The sequence below is a fragment of the Vipera ursinii genome, assembly GCF_947247035.1.
Source record: "Vipera ursinii genome assembly, chromosome: 6".
In the NCBI taxonomy this organism is placed as follows: Eukaryota; Metazoa; Chordata; class Lepidosauria; order Squamata; family Viperidae; genus Vipera; species Vipera ursinii.
This window is the reverse complement of record NC_139515.1, coordinates 50680261-50701135: the sequence shown is the minus strand read 5'-3', so window position 1 is coordinate 50701135 and position 20875 is coordinate 50680261. Positions and strand designations below refer to the sequence as shown.

Sequence of the window (20875 nt, the reverse complement as noted above, 5' to 3'; positions counted from 1 at the left end):
GACTCCCAAGACAACTCTCGCGGATGCATTCTGTACCAGCTGAAGCCTCCGAGTGGTCTTCAAGGGAAGCCCCATGTAGAGAGCATTGCAGTAGTCCAGACGAGAGGTCACGAGCGCATGAGTGACCGTACACAGGGCATCCCGGTCTAGATAGGGCCGCAACTGGCGCACCAGGCGAACCTGGGCAAAAGCCCCCCTAGTCACAGCTACTATATGATCTTCCAGAATGAGCCGCGAATCTAGGAGGACTCCCAAGTTGCGAGCCCTATCTACGGGGGGTAAAAACTCACCCCCCATAGAGAGAGGTGGAATATTCTGAATATCCCGGGATGCCGGAATCCACAGCCACTCAGTCTTGTCAGGGTTGAGCTGAAGTCTGTTCCTCCCCATCCAGACCCGAACCGCCTCCAGGCAACGGGACATCACGTCGAGGGCATCACTGGGGTGGTTTGGGGTAGAAATGAAAAGCTGGGTATCATCAGCGTACTGATGATACCCAACTCCAAAACCACGAATGATCTCACCCAGCGGTTTCATGTAGATGTTGAACAGGAGAGGCGAGAGGACCGACCCCTGAGGAACTCCACAAACGAGAGACCTTGGGGTCGACCTCTGCTCTCCTGCCAACACTGACTGCGAACGTCTCAGGAGATAGGAGGAGAACCACTGAAGAACTGTGCCTCCCACTCCCAATCCCCTGAGACGCCGCAGCAAGATACCATGGTCGATGGTATAGAAAGCCGCCGAGAGGTCTAATAGGACTAGGACAGAGGAATATCCCCTGTCCCGGGCCCTCCAGAGATCATTCACCAGAGCGACCAATGCCGTCTCCGTGCTGTACCCGGGCCTGAAACCCGATTGGCATGGGTCTAGATAATCCGCTTCATCCAGGACCAGAGGGAGCTGATGCGCCACCACACTCTCAACAACTTTCGCAAGAAAGCGAAGGTTGGAGACCGGACAAAACTTATTTAACACAGCTGGGTCCAAGGCAGGCTTCTTGAGGAGAGGTCTCACCACTGCCTCCTTCAAGACGGCGGGGAAATTACCCTCACTCGAAGCAGATATAACCGCCTGGAACCAGCCTCGTGTCCCCTCCCGAGCTGCATAAACCAGCCAGGAAGGACACGGGTCCAATAAACATGTGGTGGAGCTCAACCTCCCCATAATCCTGTCCACTTCCTCAGGGGTCACAGAATCAAACTCCTCCCAGATAACATCGACAAGACCGCCCGTGTCCTGATCGTCAGACTCTGCCCAGTTGGAGTCTAGACCGGTCCGAATCCGAGCAGTTTTATCCAACAGATGTTGACTAAATTCCTCAGCATGACCCTGCAAGGGTTCCTCCCTCACCTCCTGATTAAGGAGGGAGCGGGTCACCCTAAACAGGGCGGCTGGGTGATTATCTGCGGACGCGATGAGGGCGGAGAAGTAATTAGACCTCGCCGCTCTCATCGCTGCGAGATAAGACCTAATGTGGGTTCTTAGTCACAACCGGTCGGATTCGGATCGGCTGGACCTCCAACGGCTCTGTAGGCCCCGTCTCCAATGCTTCATCTCCCGGAGCTCCGCGGAGAACCATGGAGCTCGCTGGGATCTGCACTGAGTCACGGGCCGCAAGGGTACAACTTGGTCAAGTGCCTCCATGGCCACCCTTTCCTAGGCTTCCACTAAGGCATCCGCCGAGTTGTGAGCAGTGGAGGCAGGTGGGGACCCCAGCGCTGCCTGGAACCTATCAGGATCCATTAAGCGCCTGGGGCGGTACCATCTAGTTGGCTCCGTACACCCATGGCGGGGGGTGGCAAAACGGAAGACCAGCCGCAGGAGGTGATGATCGGTCCATGACAGGGGCATAACAGTTGGAGAGCCCCCACCAAGATCATCAAACCACCGTCCAGATAAGAAAACCAAGTCAAGGGTGTGGCCTCCCTCATGAGTTGGTCCAAGAATTACTTGCGTCAGGTCCATGGCCGTCATGGAAGCCATGAACTCCCGAGCTAACTCAGATGATCCTCCTAGGGATGGTAGATTGAAGTCACCCAAAACTATAAGTTTGGGGAACTCAATCACCAACCCCGAGAGGACATCGAGTAGCTCAGGCAGGGCTACCGCTGCACGACTAGGCGAAAGGTACACCAGCAGCAAGCCCAACTGCGCCCCAGGACCACATCTCAAGAAGAGAGACTCACACCCGACTATCTGGGGAATGGTGGTCTCCCGCAGAAATAAGGTCTCCCTGATAACTACCGCCACTCCCCTGCCCCTACCATGAGCCCGAGGCCGGTGTAGCACCCGGAAACCTGGTGGGCAAAGATCAACCAAAGGAACACCGCCCTCTGGGCCCAACCAAGTCTCCGTGATGCAAGCCAGGTCCGCATGACACCATTTATTTGGTGTCATGTATACTACTTTGTACGACTTTAGTTGTTTTAATTGCTTTGATTGCTTTTTGTTTTTATGTTTTATGATGTATGTCACCCAGAGTCATTTTGTTGAGATGGGCGGCTATAAAAAATCAAATGAATAAATAAATAAAATAAATTTACCAAACATACCATTCTTCTGAAATTTTTTCTTCCTTTTCAGATTGTAGTGATAACTTTTGGGAGGACTTCATATCAGAAAGCTCTGAGGCAGTGCTTCTTCCTGACCTAAGGAGAGCAAGACCAAGAGACTGAAAAGCTAGTCCAACAAGATTCAAATCTTTTCCTGTGCTACCAATTCTCATTATCTTCTGAAGTTAAGAAATAAAATCTGTACTAAGCTCCAGGAAAGTCTTATGCTGGAGGATAATAAGAATTAGACATTTATATAAAATATTTACAAAATATTTATATTTCAATTGCTTCAAAGATATCTCAAGATCTTTTTGCAAAGAAATATAGTGTATAGCAAAACTTTATTTATGTTAGAGATTTTCCTTTGATGCTTTATATGATTTTTTGTTCTCTTAAAATTTTCGGATTTGAGGGTTTAGTACTGCTATACTTTTCTTTAAATGAGTAAAGAATGGCTCATTGAAAAGTTAAAATACTGAATTTGGTATGTGCCATTTTAGTTATGAGCACATGTGCTCTAAATTTAATTATTTGCAGGAATTAGGATAGCAAAGCATCTAGATGTTTTCAATTATTCTTCCAGTGCTCATCTTGGGTGTTGTCAGTATGCAAATAACTACAAAGAGCAATAAATAAAGCGATTTATTTAACTTACCGGTTGTTAATTTGGCTGTTGTCTGATAATGTTGACATTTTCCTAAACTGCCATATTTTATGAGGAGGTGATTTTAAATGAAATGAGCTGTCCTGACTTCCTGTTGGTTTGTTGCACTTGTAAAGAGATAAGTTTTTAAAATTAATACTTATCTTACTTTTGCCTGATCATGAAGCATGAAAGAAGGGCTGACTTAAGTATCACTTTCATTTTTTTAATAAGCTACTTCTTTAGGCCAAGATAATCTACAAATTAATTAATAAAGAAAGAAAATATTAATAAAAAAATCGCAATAGAGGAAAAAGATGAAGCTTAAACTATGTCTAAGAATGAAACCAGTGCCAACACAGGTAATTTCAAGTCAATCAAAAGGTAAGTGAATCAATCAGTCGAAATAAAAAATGAAATACAAATAGCAATACTCTTTTTGAACCAACCTGAGTTGTGACATTGTGTGAATGGAGGCAATAACTTGCTTTGGGGCAATTACTATAATGGTCTGCTTCTAAAAACTGAGCTTGCACAGGTGGAGATAGTAAGCCTAACGGGGAATATAATTAAGAGGAGGCCTCTAAGATATGCAGTCTCATATAGAAAAAAATTCTCAACAGTAAAATGAAGATTTTTAACTTGGTGCAGAAATGCACAGTCAGCCAGATCAAATTATGTAACACAGTCAAAATACATATAGATTTGCTGTTACATTTTTTTCATTAGCTGAAATTTCCAGGTTTCAAAGCAACCTCACACTGTAACTTATTTGCATAACACATTGTTCTTATGTAGTGAGTTTCTTTATCTGGATTTAATATTAATGCAGACTGTTATATATTATTTTTGGTTCACATGGAATATTTCTTCACCTATAAATTATGCATTTAGGAATATGCACCACTGTTGAATAAACTTTTCACACAATAATAAAGCTATAGAAGGTTTGCAAGACATTGCACAATGCATATGCAAGACAAAGCAAGTAAGTACACTAAAATGCATGGCATGAAAATAGGATGTTTTTGTTTACTATTCTCTTAGGACTTGACATAAAGTAAATTATGTGTAGAGAGAACTCTGTGAAGTTAGAGGCTTGAGGTTTTTATAACAGCTGCATCTTGCAAAGACAGGATGCATTTTAAATTTTTAATGAAACAATGGCCTCTGTAGCAGTAGAAGCAGCCCAACTGAAAACTTCAAAGAAACATCCGGCATTGTGGAACATTCTCCTATACCCATAGTCTCTTTTATTGGATCACAGCCACAGACTTTAACAGGATCCAGTCATTTCACCATAAACTGGAACACACTAAAATCTCCCAATATACCTATGGTGTGAGCAGATTTAAAACTGCACATGTTACACTGTTTCTAGATTATGAATTTCAATTTAAAACATACTTACATAATTTTTACAGTTATCTTTACTGGGATAGGAATCCTACCTAAAATAAATGAATTCACTCAAGGGCATGGGTTTAGAACAGGATGCAAAACTTAACTACTTTCATAAGAGGAAAATGAATAGATATGCAGCACTACTTTCTCCAGTTTATGATCATTCTCTTACTACTGGAGGAAATACACTATACACTTTAGAAAATATAATGAAAGTTTACACTTCAGCTTATGAAGCAACTAACAGGCATTACAGTTCAATGATTTTTAGATGTTCTGAAAACCTTCAGCTGTTGCTATATAATGTACACTTCTGTCTTTTTTTAAAGCACTTTGTCATCTAGCCATTTTTAATCCACTGCCAAATGTGCAGCTGAGACATATCATTTTTTGTTTTGCTACTGTGAAGTAAAGTGTTGAAAGAAATCCAAAATAAAGGGGGAAAAATTAAGCAAATCAAAGAAAAGCTACATGAAAAATTATATCTGGGGATGAGGAGGAAGTTAAAGACTTCTAAAAGTAATTATGTTTCTTCAGTCAATAAATTGTGATATTAATCATACCAAGTATACTATAGCACGTTTCTAAAGGAATGAACAAAGGCCAAAGATGAATAAAGTTTCCGTGACATGTTACCTTTGGCGAGGGCAACTGGTCTGAGCAAAGCACTGTTTGTGAAAGGAAGCAGTTGGAATCCAAAGCTGGCCATTCTTTCTCTACGACAGCCTGGTTAAAAAAAAGGCAGTGAAGTTAATAGTGCAAGGACAATATAAATTCATTTTAATAACTTTAATGAAGTAGCATTTTAACTATGCTGTATGAGTTTTCCAGTATTCCTGGATCATATATTAGAATTGTCAGCTAACATGCAGCCAAACAATATGAAGCGAAAAGGAACAGTTTTGGATTAATGATATACTTAAAAACCTACTGCTGATTAATAGTAACACTAATGGAGATAATCAGTTCTAAATGATTTTTCATTCATATTTAGCTTCAGACAGTGCCAGAGACAGGATTTAACTCAGAAAATTAACTTCTGCATATTATAGGTGCTTCTATGTAAAATTGCACACTGGAATTTTGTGAAACTTAGAATTACACCAGAAAAAAATGAAAGTACATGATTCTTATGGAAGTACTGTCTGGAGAATTAATAAGTTAGTTTGTCTCAAGAATGTACATGGCTGCCAAACTTGAACATTGCACTTGTGAAAGGTATATTTATTTATTTACTTATAATGAGACTTGTATGCTGCCCTATCTCCCGAAGAACTCAGGGAGGCTAACAACAATAAAATACAAATGAATACAAATATTAAAAAAGAATTAAATTGTGTCAAAGCCCCACTAAAACCAATAAAAACATTTAAAATCATAATTAAAAACCCCATTATCATCAGTCCATGTCAGCCTGTTGGAAAAGATATGTCTTAAGGTCATGGCGAAAGTACCCAAGATGAGATAGAGGCAACAAGATACACAGTCTCAATTAAAATTGAAAAGACATTCCTATGCAAATAGAAGCCCACTTTCCTACCGTCCTCTGAACACAAACTCAAATCATTGTGGCCCCAAAGGACAAGAAAAAAGCCAGGTTTTAGTATTTTTTTTCCTGATGCAACTGTTACTTTTTTAAATTAAAACTTACTTTCAAAATTTATAAGTTGAAAATTACAGCTGTGAAATATAACGACGTTTGACTTTTGAGACCATTTACATTAAAAGAATTCCAATTTTGTTCCCTGAAGTACACATATTTTCTTCTTTTCCCCATTTTCAGTTAAAACCAAAGAAGTACATAATAACTTACAGTTTCATGTATCACCTTTGCTATAGCTTTGAAATTGTAATCTCAAAAGAAGGAGCACTGGAGACAAGAAATATGTTTGTAATAATGTTTGTTTACAACATAAAAGCTGAGCAACTATTATCAAAGCATAGAAGCAAACACATCCAGTCAGGCAATGCTGGATTTACAACAACCTCCCAAATCAGTCAATCAAATCGGAAACGCATAAACCAGAATGTTTAGGGCACTCTTGCAAAGTACTGCAAGACTTTAAAAAATTATTGAAAGTGGTGGTGCTGAAACAGCACAGTATAGTAACTTAAGTTTTTCCATCTGCCCAGGATTTCCACACCAATGCTCACAGTATGAAAGGGGCTTCTGGAAATTTCAGAAAAGAATAAATTTGCCGACAGTTTAGGTGAAAAGGTCCTCTAGATAGAAATATTCTTCAGCCAGTAGTCTAATTAATAATAAAATTATAAAAGATACAGAACTAAATTAAAACCACCATATCATGACATATCTGATGGCAATGCTAGTGGTGACTGAGTTCATAAATTAAGCAGATTTAGGTGTACTTGATATTAAATGGGCCATTACCAGACAACTCCAGGTCTCTTGACTGGTCTGGGAAGTTGAAAAATATTCTGGCAAGCCATTTTTGTATTATTGCTGTAAAAAGTGTCTCTAAAACTCTGTAAAGCCTCAGGAAATGTCATCTGTAACTTAGTTTACTGGTTAGTTCTAATGACAAGGTAACCCTTGAAAAGATATTCTGGGCACTCAGATGAACTACCATCACTCTGAGCCAAAATTTTGCTCTAAATGCACTTTCTTACATGCAGCTGAATTTGGGTCAGGTTTATAATGCTTTCTCATTCTGAGAGAAAGGTTTCCATGTTTTTACTGTGTCAAAAAGAAAGAATTCCATTTCCCCCCTAATTTTTCCTAATTTCCCTTTTTTCCTTATGAAGACAGACAGAAATTCAAAATAATAATCACAACGAACATAACAAAACCCAAGAACAACAACAACCCAACTTTTTGTTTGGTTTTATCATCTTTAAAGAGCTTTCTTGGCACAGAGAATGCCGCTCTGCTCTGCTTTATTTATTTATTGAAAAGATTTATATGGCTGCCCACCTTATGTAACTCTTGGCGGCTTAGAACACACATAAAGCCAATAAATGAAATAATAATGAAATCAATAAAAAGAATAAAACAACAAACAAAAACTGTGCATCAGCGGACTCAGTTGCCCTCCTTCCATGCCTTCACCCATATAATTCCAGCACTTCAGTAAAAAGCCAGGTCTTAACAGTCTTCCAAAAGGCTAGAAGGGTGGCGAATGGTGTAGGAGCATCCACGGAAAAGGCACACTGTTCAACTCTCACTAGGAAGAGTAAGATTTTAGGGAGAGGAAATGGAGTATGCCTGTCCCATCAGATCTAGTGGGACAAATGGATATTCACAGGGAAATGAATGAATGAATGAATGAATGAATGAATGAATGAATGAATAAATAATCAGGTCCCGTACCTTGTCAAGTTTTAATGGTGCTAACCACTGAAATGCACCTTGAATTGCACCCAGAAGAAAATTGGGAGCCAGTACAGTTCACACAATAGAAGTATAATAGGGAGAAACCTATGGGCATCCAATACTGTGTGCATCACTATGTTCTGGACCACTTGTAACTTGCGAGTGATCGTCAGATGTAGCCCCCATGCTAAATGCTTTGCAATAATCCATTCAGGAGGTGACTAGGGCATGAGGGACCATGAGCAAGGCCTCCTGGTCCAGGATAAGGTGCAATTGGTGCACAGGATAAATCTGTGCAAAGGCCCCTCCTAGCCACCTGCTCATCAAGAAGGACTGTGAGTTCAGGAGAAAACATAAATTGCATTCCAGCTCAGTCAGTATTCTAAATACTTAACAAACACTTAACATACCGTATTTTCCGGCGTATAAGATGACTGGGCGTATAAGACGACCCCCTACATTTCCTGTTAAATTATAGGGTTTGGGCTATACTCGTCGTATAAGACTACCCCTCTTCCAACGCACACCAAATAAAAATTAAAAAACATCAGATTTGATTTTAATATGGTAATTTTAATTCAAATGCTTATGACATGCAGGTGCTTAGTAGGAAAACTGTCACTTATAAACATAAGGCTGTTTGTCATCAAACATGTAAACATAAAACAGTGCAAGTGGATTAAACAATAATAATAATAATAATAATAATAATAATAATAATAATAATAATAATAATAATAATTGTTAGAATATGTTGTTGAAAAAATGGTTTGTTTAACAGAGTATTATTAATACACAGTGGAAGTTGTACTGGGACTTTTAGGCAAACAGTAATGCACTAACACGAGTTTTATAACTTATTTTTACTCAGACAACAAAAAGAAACACAGTAAGAAATAGTCCAAGTATCAATCCAGTATCATGCACATAAAAGTCAGTCCATAAAAACATAGTATCAAAATACAAAAGCTGCTTACCAATATCAAAAACAATATACACTGTAGCAAGCAGTTAATTCTTGAGAGAATAAATATCAAGTTAGCAAACAAGAGAACAAGAGGTATCCAAACACTAACATCAAACACATATACAAGAGCAACTAGGTGTAACATCTAACTCTCTTTTATGTGGAATAATTACAGCCACACCCTTAGGCCGTTTAACTCCTTAAAGGTGCTTTTACTCCATTATATAATATTGTCACCCAAATCAAGTTTAATCTCTAACAATCTCCCCTTTTGGGTGGCATATTATACATATATTTTTACAATCTCAAATTACACATATCACAAACAGATTTATGCTTTATAGCACCCTGAGCTTTAGTAAACTGGTCAGCAATATTATCTTCAGTTGCACAATATTCCAGTTTAATCAAATTATCTTTAACACATTGTCTGACATTTAGATACCGTAGATCCGTATGTTTTGATCTAGTTTTCACTGCAGCATTAGTTGCTAATTTTATAGCTGCTTGATTGTCTTCATACACTTTTATTGGTTCATTACAATTTAAACCCATATCAAACAATAATTGTTTCCATACCAATAGCTCAGTACATAATAAAGATAAACAAGAAAATTCGGATTCAGTTGTTGATAAGCTTATATGCTTCTGTCTGTTAGACCTCCATCCTACTAAAGCGTTTCCCAATAATACAACCAATCCTGAAGTGGATTTCCTGGTTACAGTATCAGATGCAAAACTAGCATCTGCAAATGCTTTTAGTTCCAATTCCTTTGTTGGCTCTAGATATAGAGAATAATGTATGGTGTGTTTCAAATATCTTAAAACTCTTTTCGCACCTTGCCAACATCTGGTTGTAGGATTCTCACAATATCTAGCTAAATGATTAACTGTAAATGCTATGTCAGGTCTTGACCAGTTACATAAATACATCAAGCTGCCTATTAATGATTGATATATCTTTTTATCAAAGACATTGCTGTTATCTGCTAAACTCTCAAAACCTTGAACCATAGGTGTTTTTACTGGTTTACAGTTTTCCATATTATAACGTTTCAGCAAACCATTAATTTTCTTAGCTTGAGACAGTTTAAATCCTTTACTAGTCCTGACAATATCCAGCCCTAGATAATGACTAATAGCTCCTAGATCTTTTACTCTAAATTTTCTTTTTAACCCTGAAATTATTCTTTCAGTTTCTGTTTCATCTTTTGCTATAATAGCAATATCATCAGTGAATAATAATAACAATGATAATTCACTATTTTGCTGTTTTATAAATAAACAAGGATCTGCAATACTAGCTTTAAATCCCAAACTATTTAACTCTTTTACTAAACATCTATTCCACTCATAACCTGACTGTTTTAAACCATACAAACTCTTATTCAGTTTCCAACAGTACCCTACCTTACTTTCTATTCCTGATGGAACTTTCATATATATATCATGGTTTAATGTTGCATGCAAATAAGCAGTTTCAATATCTACATGTTTTATACTATAATTCTTATTTGCTGCCCAAACTAAAGCAGCCCTAAGAGTGGAAGCTCTTAACGTTGGGGAAAATACTTCATCATAATCACTATTATTCTGTGCAAATCCTTGAGCAACTAATCTTGCTTTATGTATTACCTCTCCTGTAACACTTTCTTTCAGTTTAAAAACCCATTTACATCCAATTAACTTTTCTGTTTTAGGTATTTTAACCTCTTGATAAACATTAAGATCTTGCAAAGACTTTATTTCTTTATCCATAGCTACTTTCCAATTCTTTCTTTCATTCTCAGGATACATTTTTATTTCTTCAACATTAGAAGGTTCAATGTCTATTTGACAAATTAAACCTGCCTCGAAACGATCAGGCTGTCGTCTTTCCCTGTTAGACCTTCTGAGAATTATTGGACTTATAGGTACATTTACATTATTATCTTCTTCCTCTCCTGTCTCCACTATCAGTGGTTCTTGTTTGATCTCTCTAGCAGGTTCCTCCTCTTCTTTATCACTTTCATTTGAGGAGTTAGTTAAATCTTGTTGAGGAATATATACAATATCTTCTACCCTTTCCCAGCCTGACTGTTCTTGAAAAACAGCGCTAGAACTACAATAAATGTTTTTAGTACCTTTCTCCCAAAACCGATAAGACTTATGGTTTAACTCATAGCCAACAAAAAATAATTGTTTAGCTCTATGTTCTCCTTTATTTCTTATTGAACTTGGAATATGTACCCAAGCAGGTGTCCCAAATGTGTGAATATAACTAAGATTTGGTTTTCTCTTATAACATAAGGTATAAGGAATTTTACCTGTAGCTGAACTAACCACATTGTTTAAAATATGATTAGCACATTTTGCTGCTTCTCCCCATAAGCTATCAGGTAAACCAGAATCTTCAATCATAGATCTAATCATAGCTTGCAATGTTTGGCCCCTCCGTTCAACAAATGCATTATGCTGAGGTCTATAAGGAGCTGTACGTCTATGCTCTATTCCCTCTGAAACTAACAGCTCATTGAACTGTTTATTAACAAACTCAGTTCCATTGTCTGTTATTATGGTTTTTACATTTAACTGAGTTTTCCTTTGTACAAACTTGAGCCAATTAGATATTGTTTGTATAGTTTCAGTTTTTGACGTAAGGAGATAACAGAACCCATATCTGCTATAATGGTCTAGAATATTTAATATGTAGCAAGCACCCCCTAAACTGGGTTTCATAGGACCTATCAAATCCATAAATACCAGTTCTAATGGAGTTGTGGTTTTAAATCCATCTAACCTATTAGCTGGTGCTGCCCTGCTCTTTTCTCTACCACATACGTTACACTGTAGATATTTCTTACAAGCCTTTAACTTAAACCCATTAGACAAAGCTACAGTTCTTTTTAGTGTATTAAAATTCACATGACCCAATCTTCTATGTAATAAATGAATACATTCATCATGTGGTTTTTGATTTGTACAAGTAGTAGCCATTATTATAGGATCATTGCTAATTACAAACAAACCGTCTTTCATATTAGCTATTAAGTTCACTTCATTCTTTTGAATAAGACATTCCTCCCCTTGGAAAGTAACTTTAAAACCTGCTTCCAATAATGCCTTAACTGATAATAGATTATAATCACATCTGGGAACATATAGCATTTCCAAATTTTGTTTTAAAAATGAACAGTAAACCTTACCCTCTCCAGAGACCTTGACTCTCCAGCCATTAGCCATAGAAATATATTTTTTACTAGACCTTATATTCTCAAAATCCCTTTTTATTTTTGAAATACAGTGTGTAGCTCCACTATCTACCACCCACCAATTGTGGTTATTAGTAGTTCTATTAGCTACAGCTACATTAATCAGCTTTTTATTCTTTCTATGGCTTTCCTTTCTCTGACAATTACTATTCTGACAAAACTTAGCAATATGTCCCTTTAACCCACAATTAAAGCATTTCCTTAAAATATAAGCAGATTCAGTCTTCTTTATTTCTTGTTGCAATGGCTCTCTCAACTGTTTTCTCTCCATACGACATCTTGATTCTTCTAACAACCTTCCAGTTATTGAAGAAACAGTTAGGTCTTCTTTGGACAAAACCTCCAAGGACGATACAAAGGCATCGTAGCTCTCATCCAATGATGATAAAATGATGTAAACCTGGTGAAGCTCTGAGAAAATAAGTTCTTTTTCTTGCAGTTCCAACAAAGTTGCTTTTATAAAGTTAAGGTGAGCTAACATATCGCCATTCTTTTCCAGTCTAGCTCTAAATAGCTTTCTGGTAAGATTTATATGAGAACCAACACTGTCCCGAACAAAAATCTTTTTCAACTTAGCCCAACATTTAGCAGCAGATTCTTCTCCACGCACATGGACTAGCTGTTGGTCTCCTAATGTTAGCCCAATGATAGATAAAGCCTTATCATTGTCTTTATTGAAGTCTACAATCTTCTTGTTATCTTCTTCATTAGTTGGATCCCAGGCAGTTACATCAGGAGGATTATGGACTATTTTCCAAAGACCTTGATTTTGTAATAGCAAACTACATTGTGTAGACCAGGATACGTAGTTTGACCCATTAAGCCGGGTAATGCAGAATGGATTGAATAGTCCTTGTGCCATTGTCTGAATTTGAAAACTCAGTTAGGAAATATAAATACAATACTGTGCCTGTCCACAGCACCACACTGGATCTGGGCCCATAACCATTGTTAGAATATGTTGTTGAAAAAATGGTTTGTTTAACAGAGTATTATTAATACACAGTGGAAGTTGTACTGGGACTTTTAGGCAAACAGTAATGCACTAACACGAGTTTTATAACTTATTTTTACTCAGACAACAAAAAGAAACACAGTAAGAAATAGTCCAAGTATCAATCCAGTATCATGCACATAAAAGTCAGTCCATAAAAACATAGTATCAAAATACAAAAGCTGCTTACCAATATCAAAAACAATATACACTGTAGCAAGCAGTTAATTCTTGAGAGAATAAATATCAAGTTAGCAAACAAGAGAACAAGAGGTATCCAAACACTAACATCAAACACATATACAAGAGCAACTACGTGTAACATCTAACTCTCTTTTATGTGGAATAATTACAGCCACACCCTTAGGCCGTTTAACTCCTTAAAGGTGCTTTTACTCCATTATATAATATTGTCACCCAAATCAAGTTTAATCTCTAACAATAATAATAATAAGTTGGAGGGGACCTTGGAGGTCATCTAGTTCAACCCCCTGCTAAGGCAGGAAACCCTATACTATTTCAGACAAATGGCTGTCCAGTCTCTTCTTAAAAACTTCCAGTGTTGGAGCATTCACCACTTCTGGAGGCAGGTTGTTCCACTGGTTAATTGTTCTAACTGTCAGGAAGTTTCTCCTTAGTTCTAGGTTGCTTCTCTCCTTGACTAGTTTCCATCCATTGCTTCTTGTCCTGCTTTCAGGTGCTTTGGAGAATAGCTTGGCTCCCTTTGCTTTGTGGCAGCCCCTGAGATATTGGATCGCTGCTATCATGTCACCCCTCACCCTTCTCTTCGTTAAACTACACATACCCAATTCCAGCAACCGTTCCCTATTTTCCTAATTCACTTTTTCACTTTTCCTAATTCACTCTAAAGCTTTCCCTGCACAGAGCCTTAAGTAACACCAGCTGCCTGCAATTAGTGCAGGTTCGCATCCCACCAGGCTCAAGGTTGACTCAGCTTTCCATCCTTCCAAGGTAGGTAAAATGAGGACCCAGATTGTTGGGGGCAATAAGCTGACTTTGTAATAATGCTGCTTGGGGGGGGGTGAAAGCCCTAATAAACAGGCATATACACAGATTGAAGGCTATTGCTAAGCACATTGATTTGTGCTTTAAATTGTAAGCCACCCTGAGTCTTCGGAGAAGGGCAGGATATAAATGGGATTTAAAAAAAAAAGACCAAATGGGAGATCCGCTCCAGGTTTTCCAGCCAGCCCGCCCAGTTCCTGAGTCAAATGTGTCCTTAGAGCTAAGCCGCTGCTCTGGCTGCTGCCTTCCCCACCTGCCTTTCAAGTTGGGATATACTACAGCTGCTCTTCAACTTTAGAAGGAAAGACGCCCAGACCCCAGCCTGTAAAAAATCACAGACTGCAGCTTCTTCTCCAATTGGTCCCGCTTTCCCTGCGCAGACTAAATGGGAGATCCGCTCCAGGTTTTCCAGCCAGCCCTGTCCCTAAATTTTCAGCACCTGGCATATAAGACGACCCCTGACTTTTGAGAAGATTTTCATGGGTTAAAAAGTAGTCTTATACGCTGGAAAATACGGTGTATATATATATATATATATATATATATATATATATATATATATATATATATAGAGAGAGAGAGAGAGAGAGAGAGAGAGAGAGAGAGAGAGAGAGAGAGAGAGAGACAGAGAGAGAGAGAGAGAGAGACAGAGAGAGAGAGAGACACAGAGAGAGACACAGAGAGAGACACAGAGAGAGACACAGAGAGAGAGAGAGAGAGAGAGAGACAGACAGACAGAGATGGATAGGGATAGGGATAGGGATAGGGATAGGGATAGAGGTAGATAGATAGATAGATAGATAGATAGATAGATAGATAGATAGATAGATGACAAATCACCAGAATCTAGGTGACCAAAAGTCTAAAGTCATACTATATAATTACATCTATATGGGGATAGCTCATAAGCACATATAGCTCTGACCTTACATTATATAAATACTTGGCATTTTGTTATCTTTTCACCTCACTGAAATACAATAACTAGAAAGTACTTTTCCCTACCAAATTAGTTTACATTAAGTAACAAACCAGATCAGAAATATGAATGAATAAGGAAGATTCTTACTGGAAGGTAAGAAATTATCTGAAGCACGGAAAATTTAGTCTTCCAGCTTGATTCTGTACACAGGAGTTTGTTTCATTAAATATAAAGATTTCTTCCTCTTTTTTTATGAGGATGGTACCTATGACATTTTACAATTTTATATCAGAATAATTTTAAAGCATAATAATGGTAGTAGGTATGAATTTGGATGTATACAACCTTTTAAAAAACAAAATATAAAAGTTATTTTATTTTTTTCTGCTCAATCTTGTCCAATTCTTGGAGACTGCCTGGACAAGTCCTGCAATTTTCTTGGTAAGTTTTTTCAGAATTGGTTCGTCTCCTTTCTAGAGCTGAGAGAAAGTGATTAGACCAGGTTCACCTAGTCTAAGGTGGGTCTAGGACTTGACTCCCACTTTCTAGCCTGATGCCTTAATCACTATACCAAATTGGCTCTGATGAAAGTTAATACTGGCACATAATTAACACATTCTTTAACATATAGTATTTACTGATTTTTTTTCAGGAGTTAAAATTGTTTACTCAGTCAGTTGGTTGAACTTGCATTCCACTAATCCAACATTTAACTATTCATGTTTTAAAAAATACATAAAAGGAGGCACAACTACACACCAACATCTGACTAACATTGGCTGATCTTAAAAATCTAAGCAGGGTTGGTCCTGATTAGTATACAGATGGAAGACTACTAAGAAACTTCCAAACAAGCAAACTTTAAATGGATGTATTCATGAAGTTACCTACAAACAAGATGACTCAAAAGAGTCCTTATTTTTACATAATAGGATGACTTTCAAAAAAACAGTGTCTAAATACAAGGCATCCTAAAACTCTTAGTGCTTGGGATACGAAGAGTTTTGGGACTCAAAAAAGACAGTAGTTTGAAGAAATAAATACTTCAATATCTTAAACTTAAGTATTATAACATGGCGCTATATAACTTTCATAAAAATGAAATAAACAATACTGTTATAAATAGTGCAATATTCATACCAGTAATTGGAGCAATCCAACTAGAGAAGTACATTTTATCTCAAATATGCTAATTTTGCAATATTTTAAACTGCATTGATTATATAACTATAAAATGAAATTATTATTGACATCAACATTGAAAAATTTGTGTTCCAAAGACAAGGCTTTGGGTTTTTTTTGAATGAGCTTATATATGAAAAAAGCTAAGGTAAATTACACTATGATAGATGTAACAATATTACTCTGGTAGATACAGTTTAGAGAAAAGAAATGAAATTAATCAGGTTTTTAGTGAAGGATACAGCAAGGAGTATATATGAAAAAATATATGAACATGATATTCATATTCATATGAATATATGAAATGTAATTTCTCTAGCTATTTAAACATGACTTAAATATATGTTACATTTTTTTTGCACTTGAAACATTTTAAGCATTCACTAATTTCAAAGGACTGATAATCAAAAGTCATATCCCATTACCTACTTACTTCATTAAACACAAATTCGTCCACATTGATTTCTTTATAGTCATCCTCAACTTCATGAGTTTTAACAGCTGCCAAAGCACTGGCTAGTTTCTTTCTCAAATGGAACCCTTTCCAAAGTGCCTAAACAAAAATGTAAAGCATGCTATGTGAGGCCATAGATCAAGTCCACATCCAGATTCTCTATGTTATCCCATTAGAAAGATAAAACATTTTAGACTCTTTTTTCCCTAGGAATAGCTTAATAATCTGTTTTTTGAACTTTATGTGACATTTCAAACTAGAAGACAAATTAAATATCAGCATATGCCTAGAGCTCAGAACACTCTGGAGGTTTGACTCAAGCAAGCAGATTGGAATCCTAAACTCCTTCAACTACAAACCAAGGTCAACTAATTAATTATTTGACAATCCCTTCAGGACCTACTACGAGTGTAGAAAAATATGTGTGTGTATGTTTATGTATATGTATGTGTTATATATATATATATATATATATATATATATATATATATATATATATGCACGTATGTGTGTGTTTATGTGTATTCATTCTGCTGAAAAATAAAATACAATAAAACTAATGTGCAGGAGAAATCTGGAACACTAACTTACAGTAAGCATCCTATAAATGTATGCATTAATTTTATTACTTCTTTTATAAATTTAAATAATTTCTGCTACTAGTAGACTTTTCAAATAAGGTAAAGGTAAAGGTTCCACCGCACATGTGTGCTAGTTGTTTCCAACTCTAGGGGCCAGTGCTCATCTCTGTTTCAAAGCCGAAGAGCCAGCGCTTGTCCGAGGACGTCTCCGTGGTCATGTGGCCGGCATGACTAGACGCCAAAGGCACACGGAACGCTGTTATCTTCCCACCGTAGTGGTCCCTATTTTTCTACTTGCATTTTTATGTGCTTTCAAACTGCTAGGTTGGCAGAAGCTGGGACGAGTAACAGGCGCTCACTCTGTTACACGGCACTCGGGATTCGACCCACCAAACTGCCGACCTTCTGATTGACAGGCTCAGCATCCTAACCCACTGAGCCACCGCATCCCTTTCAAATAAACTTCTCAATAATTTTTTTTAAATCTTCAACACATTTAGACATTTCTGCAAATATTTATTTTTAATAACTCCCCCACAGATATATACACACCATCTAATCATTTACTTTCTAGCATAAAACTCTTAGAAGCTGCATTTGAGAATATTTCAAACTCAATATGCTGTGAAATTAAATTAAAAATCAAACACTAAATTTGTAATTCTTCTGTTCTTGTCACTGGGAGACCTGCTTTGCCACAGAATTGCTTCTCCAAATAAGTAATGACATTTGCTAGAAAAATCCATATATAATAATTGATTTATAGGGTCAGGGTATAGAATATGATTATATAAGACAATCTGCAATTTTATCATCGCAACAATGACAAAATACTTTTGTATACTTTAAAGGTTAACATTACCAGAATGACTCAAGATGTTGGTTTGCACATATCTCTGTGAGTGATGCTTGCTCTTATGGTCTTGTAACCCATTAGGAATCACTCAAAAGAGACTTGAATTATACAAGCCAACTACTTGTGTTACTGAAAGGCCACAGGAGGGCCATCCAGAATAACATACCATATTTGCAACTTTATATTGCATAAATTCAACAGCTAATTACTATTTCTTTGAATAAGTACCTTTAAATCCATTTAGCTGACTTCTCAAAAAGGAGGTGAGAGGGCACGCATTACCAACCTTGGCTTACTAACCTGAAGTATAGTAGCAGCTTTATGCCTATCCATGAAACGATTATTATTTTTTTCACAGCTGACAATATTTCTTCTGATGCAGTAGCTCCGCCAAGCAGACTGGATTACAGTTGCTGCCAGATGTAGCCTTGTATAAAAATTGATCTCTTTCCGAACTTTATAACCTTGCCAACATGACTGGATAATTATAGCTGCTGAGCTATAAATAAAATAAAAAAAGCATTACTTAAAAAATATAGGCTGTGCCAATAATTGTACTGTATATTGCTTTTTTTAAAAAAACGTGGGATACTATTTGTGGACCAAGTAAAAAAGATTAGATCTAAAAAATATAAATGTTCTTTTACTGGAAACCAAGGACAAGTTGAGCACTGGCAAAAAGCCCAATTTAGTCCTTTTCCTTATGTATACTTTGTTGTGAAATAATCCTCCCTATCATGTGAGAAAAGACTATTGAATGCAATGAAGTTTTAATATTACAGAATTAATTCATGCAGAATTGAAGAAAGAAGTAGGGAGAATAAAGAAGACTGATGGGACTTATTTTCCAGGCATTTTACAATAATGCTATTTTGCTTGATGCCAAATAACTGTTGATGCTGACACTGGAGGTTGATGCATGTTACATTACACATGCAAACTAATTATTAATTAGAAATAAATTTGTATTGGAAATTTTAAATTCATACGTTAAATCATTCTAAGGAGATAACAGCTTCTTCCATGCATAATAAACTTAATGATGCTGAGAGTGATTTTGGCAGTTCTTGGTGGGATCATTCTTGCTGGGAAGGTTGGAACGGGAATCCAAAACAGAGTGAGGAAAGGATACAAATTATCTTCATACCTGTTAAATTTATTTAACAGCAAATATGAAAAGTCAGAATTGTAAGATAGGATACTTAGAATCAGAAGTCAAATCAGAACAGGAAATTATTAGTATTTAAACAATAATTTTGGATTTTAATTGTCATTAGAATTAGCATTGGTAATTACAGTGTTAATTTTAGATAATACTATTTTTATATGAAAGTAATGATGCGGTGGCTCAGTGGATTAGGACACTGAGCTTGTCGATCAGAAGGTCGGCAGTTTGGCGGGTGAAATCCCGAGTGCCGCATAACAGAGTGAGTGCCTGTTACTCGTCCCAGCTTCTGCCAACCTAGCAGTTCGAAAGCACGTAAAAATACAAGTAGAAAAATAGGGACCACTACGGTGGGAAGGTAACAGCGTTCCGTGCGCCTTTGGCGTCTAGTCATGCCAGCCACATGACCACGTAGACATCCTCAGACAAGCGCTGGCTCTTCGGCTTTGAAACGGAGATGAGCACCGGCCCCTAGAGTTGGAAATGACTAGCACACATGTGCGGGGGAATCTTTACCTTTACCTTTAATGACTTTATAAAGTAAAGCTTGTAAGCCGCCCTGAGTCTTCGGAGAAGGGTGGGATATAAATGGAATTTTTTAAAAAATGAAAAATATGGACAAGGTAATGACAACTAGCATGCTTCATGATATAGCTGATATTGAAGTAATGAAGGTTAGTTTTGTATTACTGGGCTCAAGAACAGATAAAAATGGAAGTGTATCAGTGAGATAATCAGGAAAACAATTATATGGAGAAGAATAAATGTGGAAAATTTCTATGAAAACAAGAATCATAGTATTCAAAGCACTGATTTTTTTTCCCCAGTGGAAATGTCCACCTATGAAAGAATCAGAGAGGTAAGACAGATGACTCTGAATTATGGATCTAGAGATAGTTGCTATGGATGTTATGAACTGCAAGAAGAATTAATCAATTGATCCTGAAAGACCAACTGTTCCCTTGAGGCAACAAGCAGAAATTCATCTGATGTGTATGAATGATAAGACTAGAACTACTATTCTATTAGAAAAAAAGTGAAAATAACAAATATGATGGATAGGTGGGAAAACGTAATATCTGTGGAAGAATGACCGATTATTGTTTGGGAAAGATTCAAATGACAGCCTTTATCCATGCAGCCTCCAGGAATCAAGCCAGAATTGATGGGACTTTTTTTTGCAGCTTGTTGAGTCACAAAAATCCAGAAAAAATTCACAACAGGCTGATTTGTTTTTAATACTAGTATCAGAAAAAAGTACGTTTCTCTCCTATTGGCCTGAAGCTTTTCTCTGTTCCTACTGCAGAAGTAGAGTGTAAACTTCTGAATCACTCATTAAATAGCATTTGTAATAACCTTCTGCCTCAATATCAATAAGCACATGCATAGAATGTACTCACTGAAGCTCAAAAATCCCCAAAAGGCCAATCTACATTTCACAGTTTACAAAGGCATAACATGCAACAAGGTATTCAAATGCAACTCGGTCTTTGATCTGATCATTTTTGTCTCTGCCTTCAAGACAACGTTAACTAGAT

At 37.1% G+C, this 20875-nt stretch overlaps 1 protein-coding gene across 1 annotated transcript in view; it reads right to left on the bottom strand.

Moving 5' to 3' along the window:
• LRRIQ1 (leucine rich repeats and IQ motif containing 1) overlaps positions 1–20875 on the bottom strand; it is a gene marked incomplete at its 5' end in the record, with an annotated part of 112919 nt that overhangs the window by 42562 nt on the left and 49482 nt on the right. The window contains 5 exons of the mRNA XM_083365242.1: positions 2556–2651; positions 3214–3329; positions 5242–5331; positions 16715–16834; positions 18473–18671. Of these exons, the coding sequence (XP_083221368.1) occupies positions 2556–2651; positions 3214–3329; positions 5242–5331; positions 16715–16834; positions 18473–18671 (621 nt within the window). The remainder of the gene's footprint in view (positions 1–2555; positions 2652–3213; positions 3330–5241; positions 5332–16714; positions 16835–18472; positions 18672–20875) is intronic.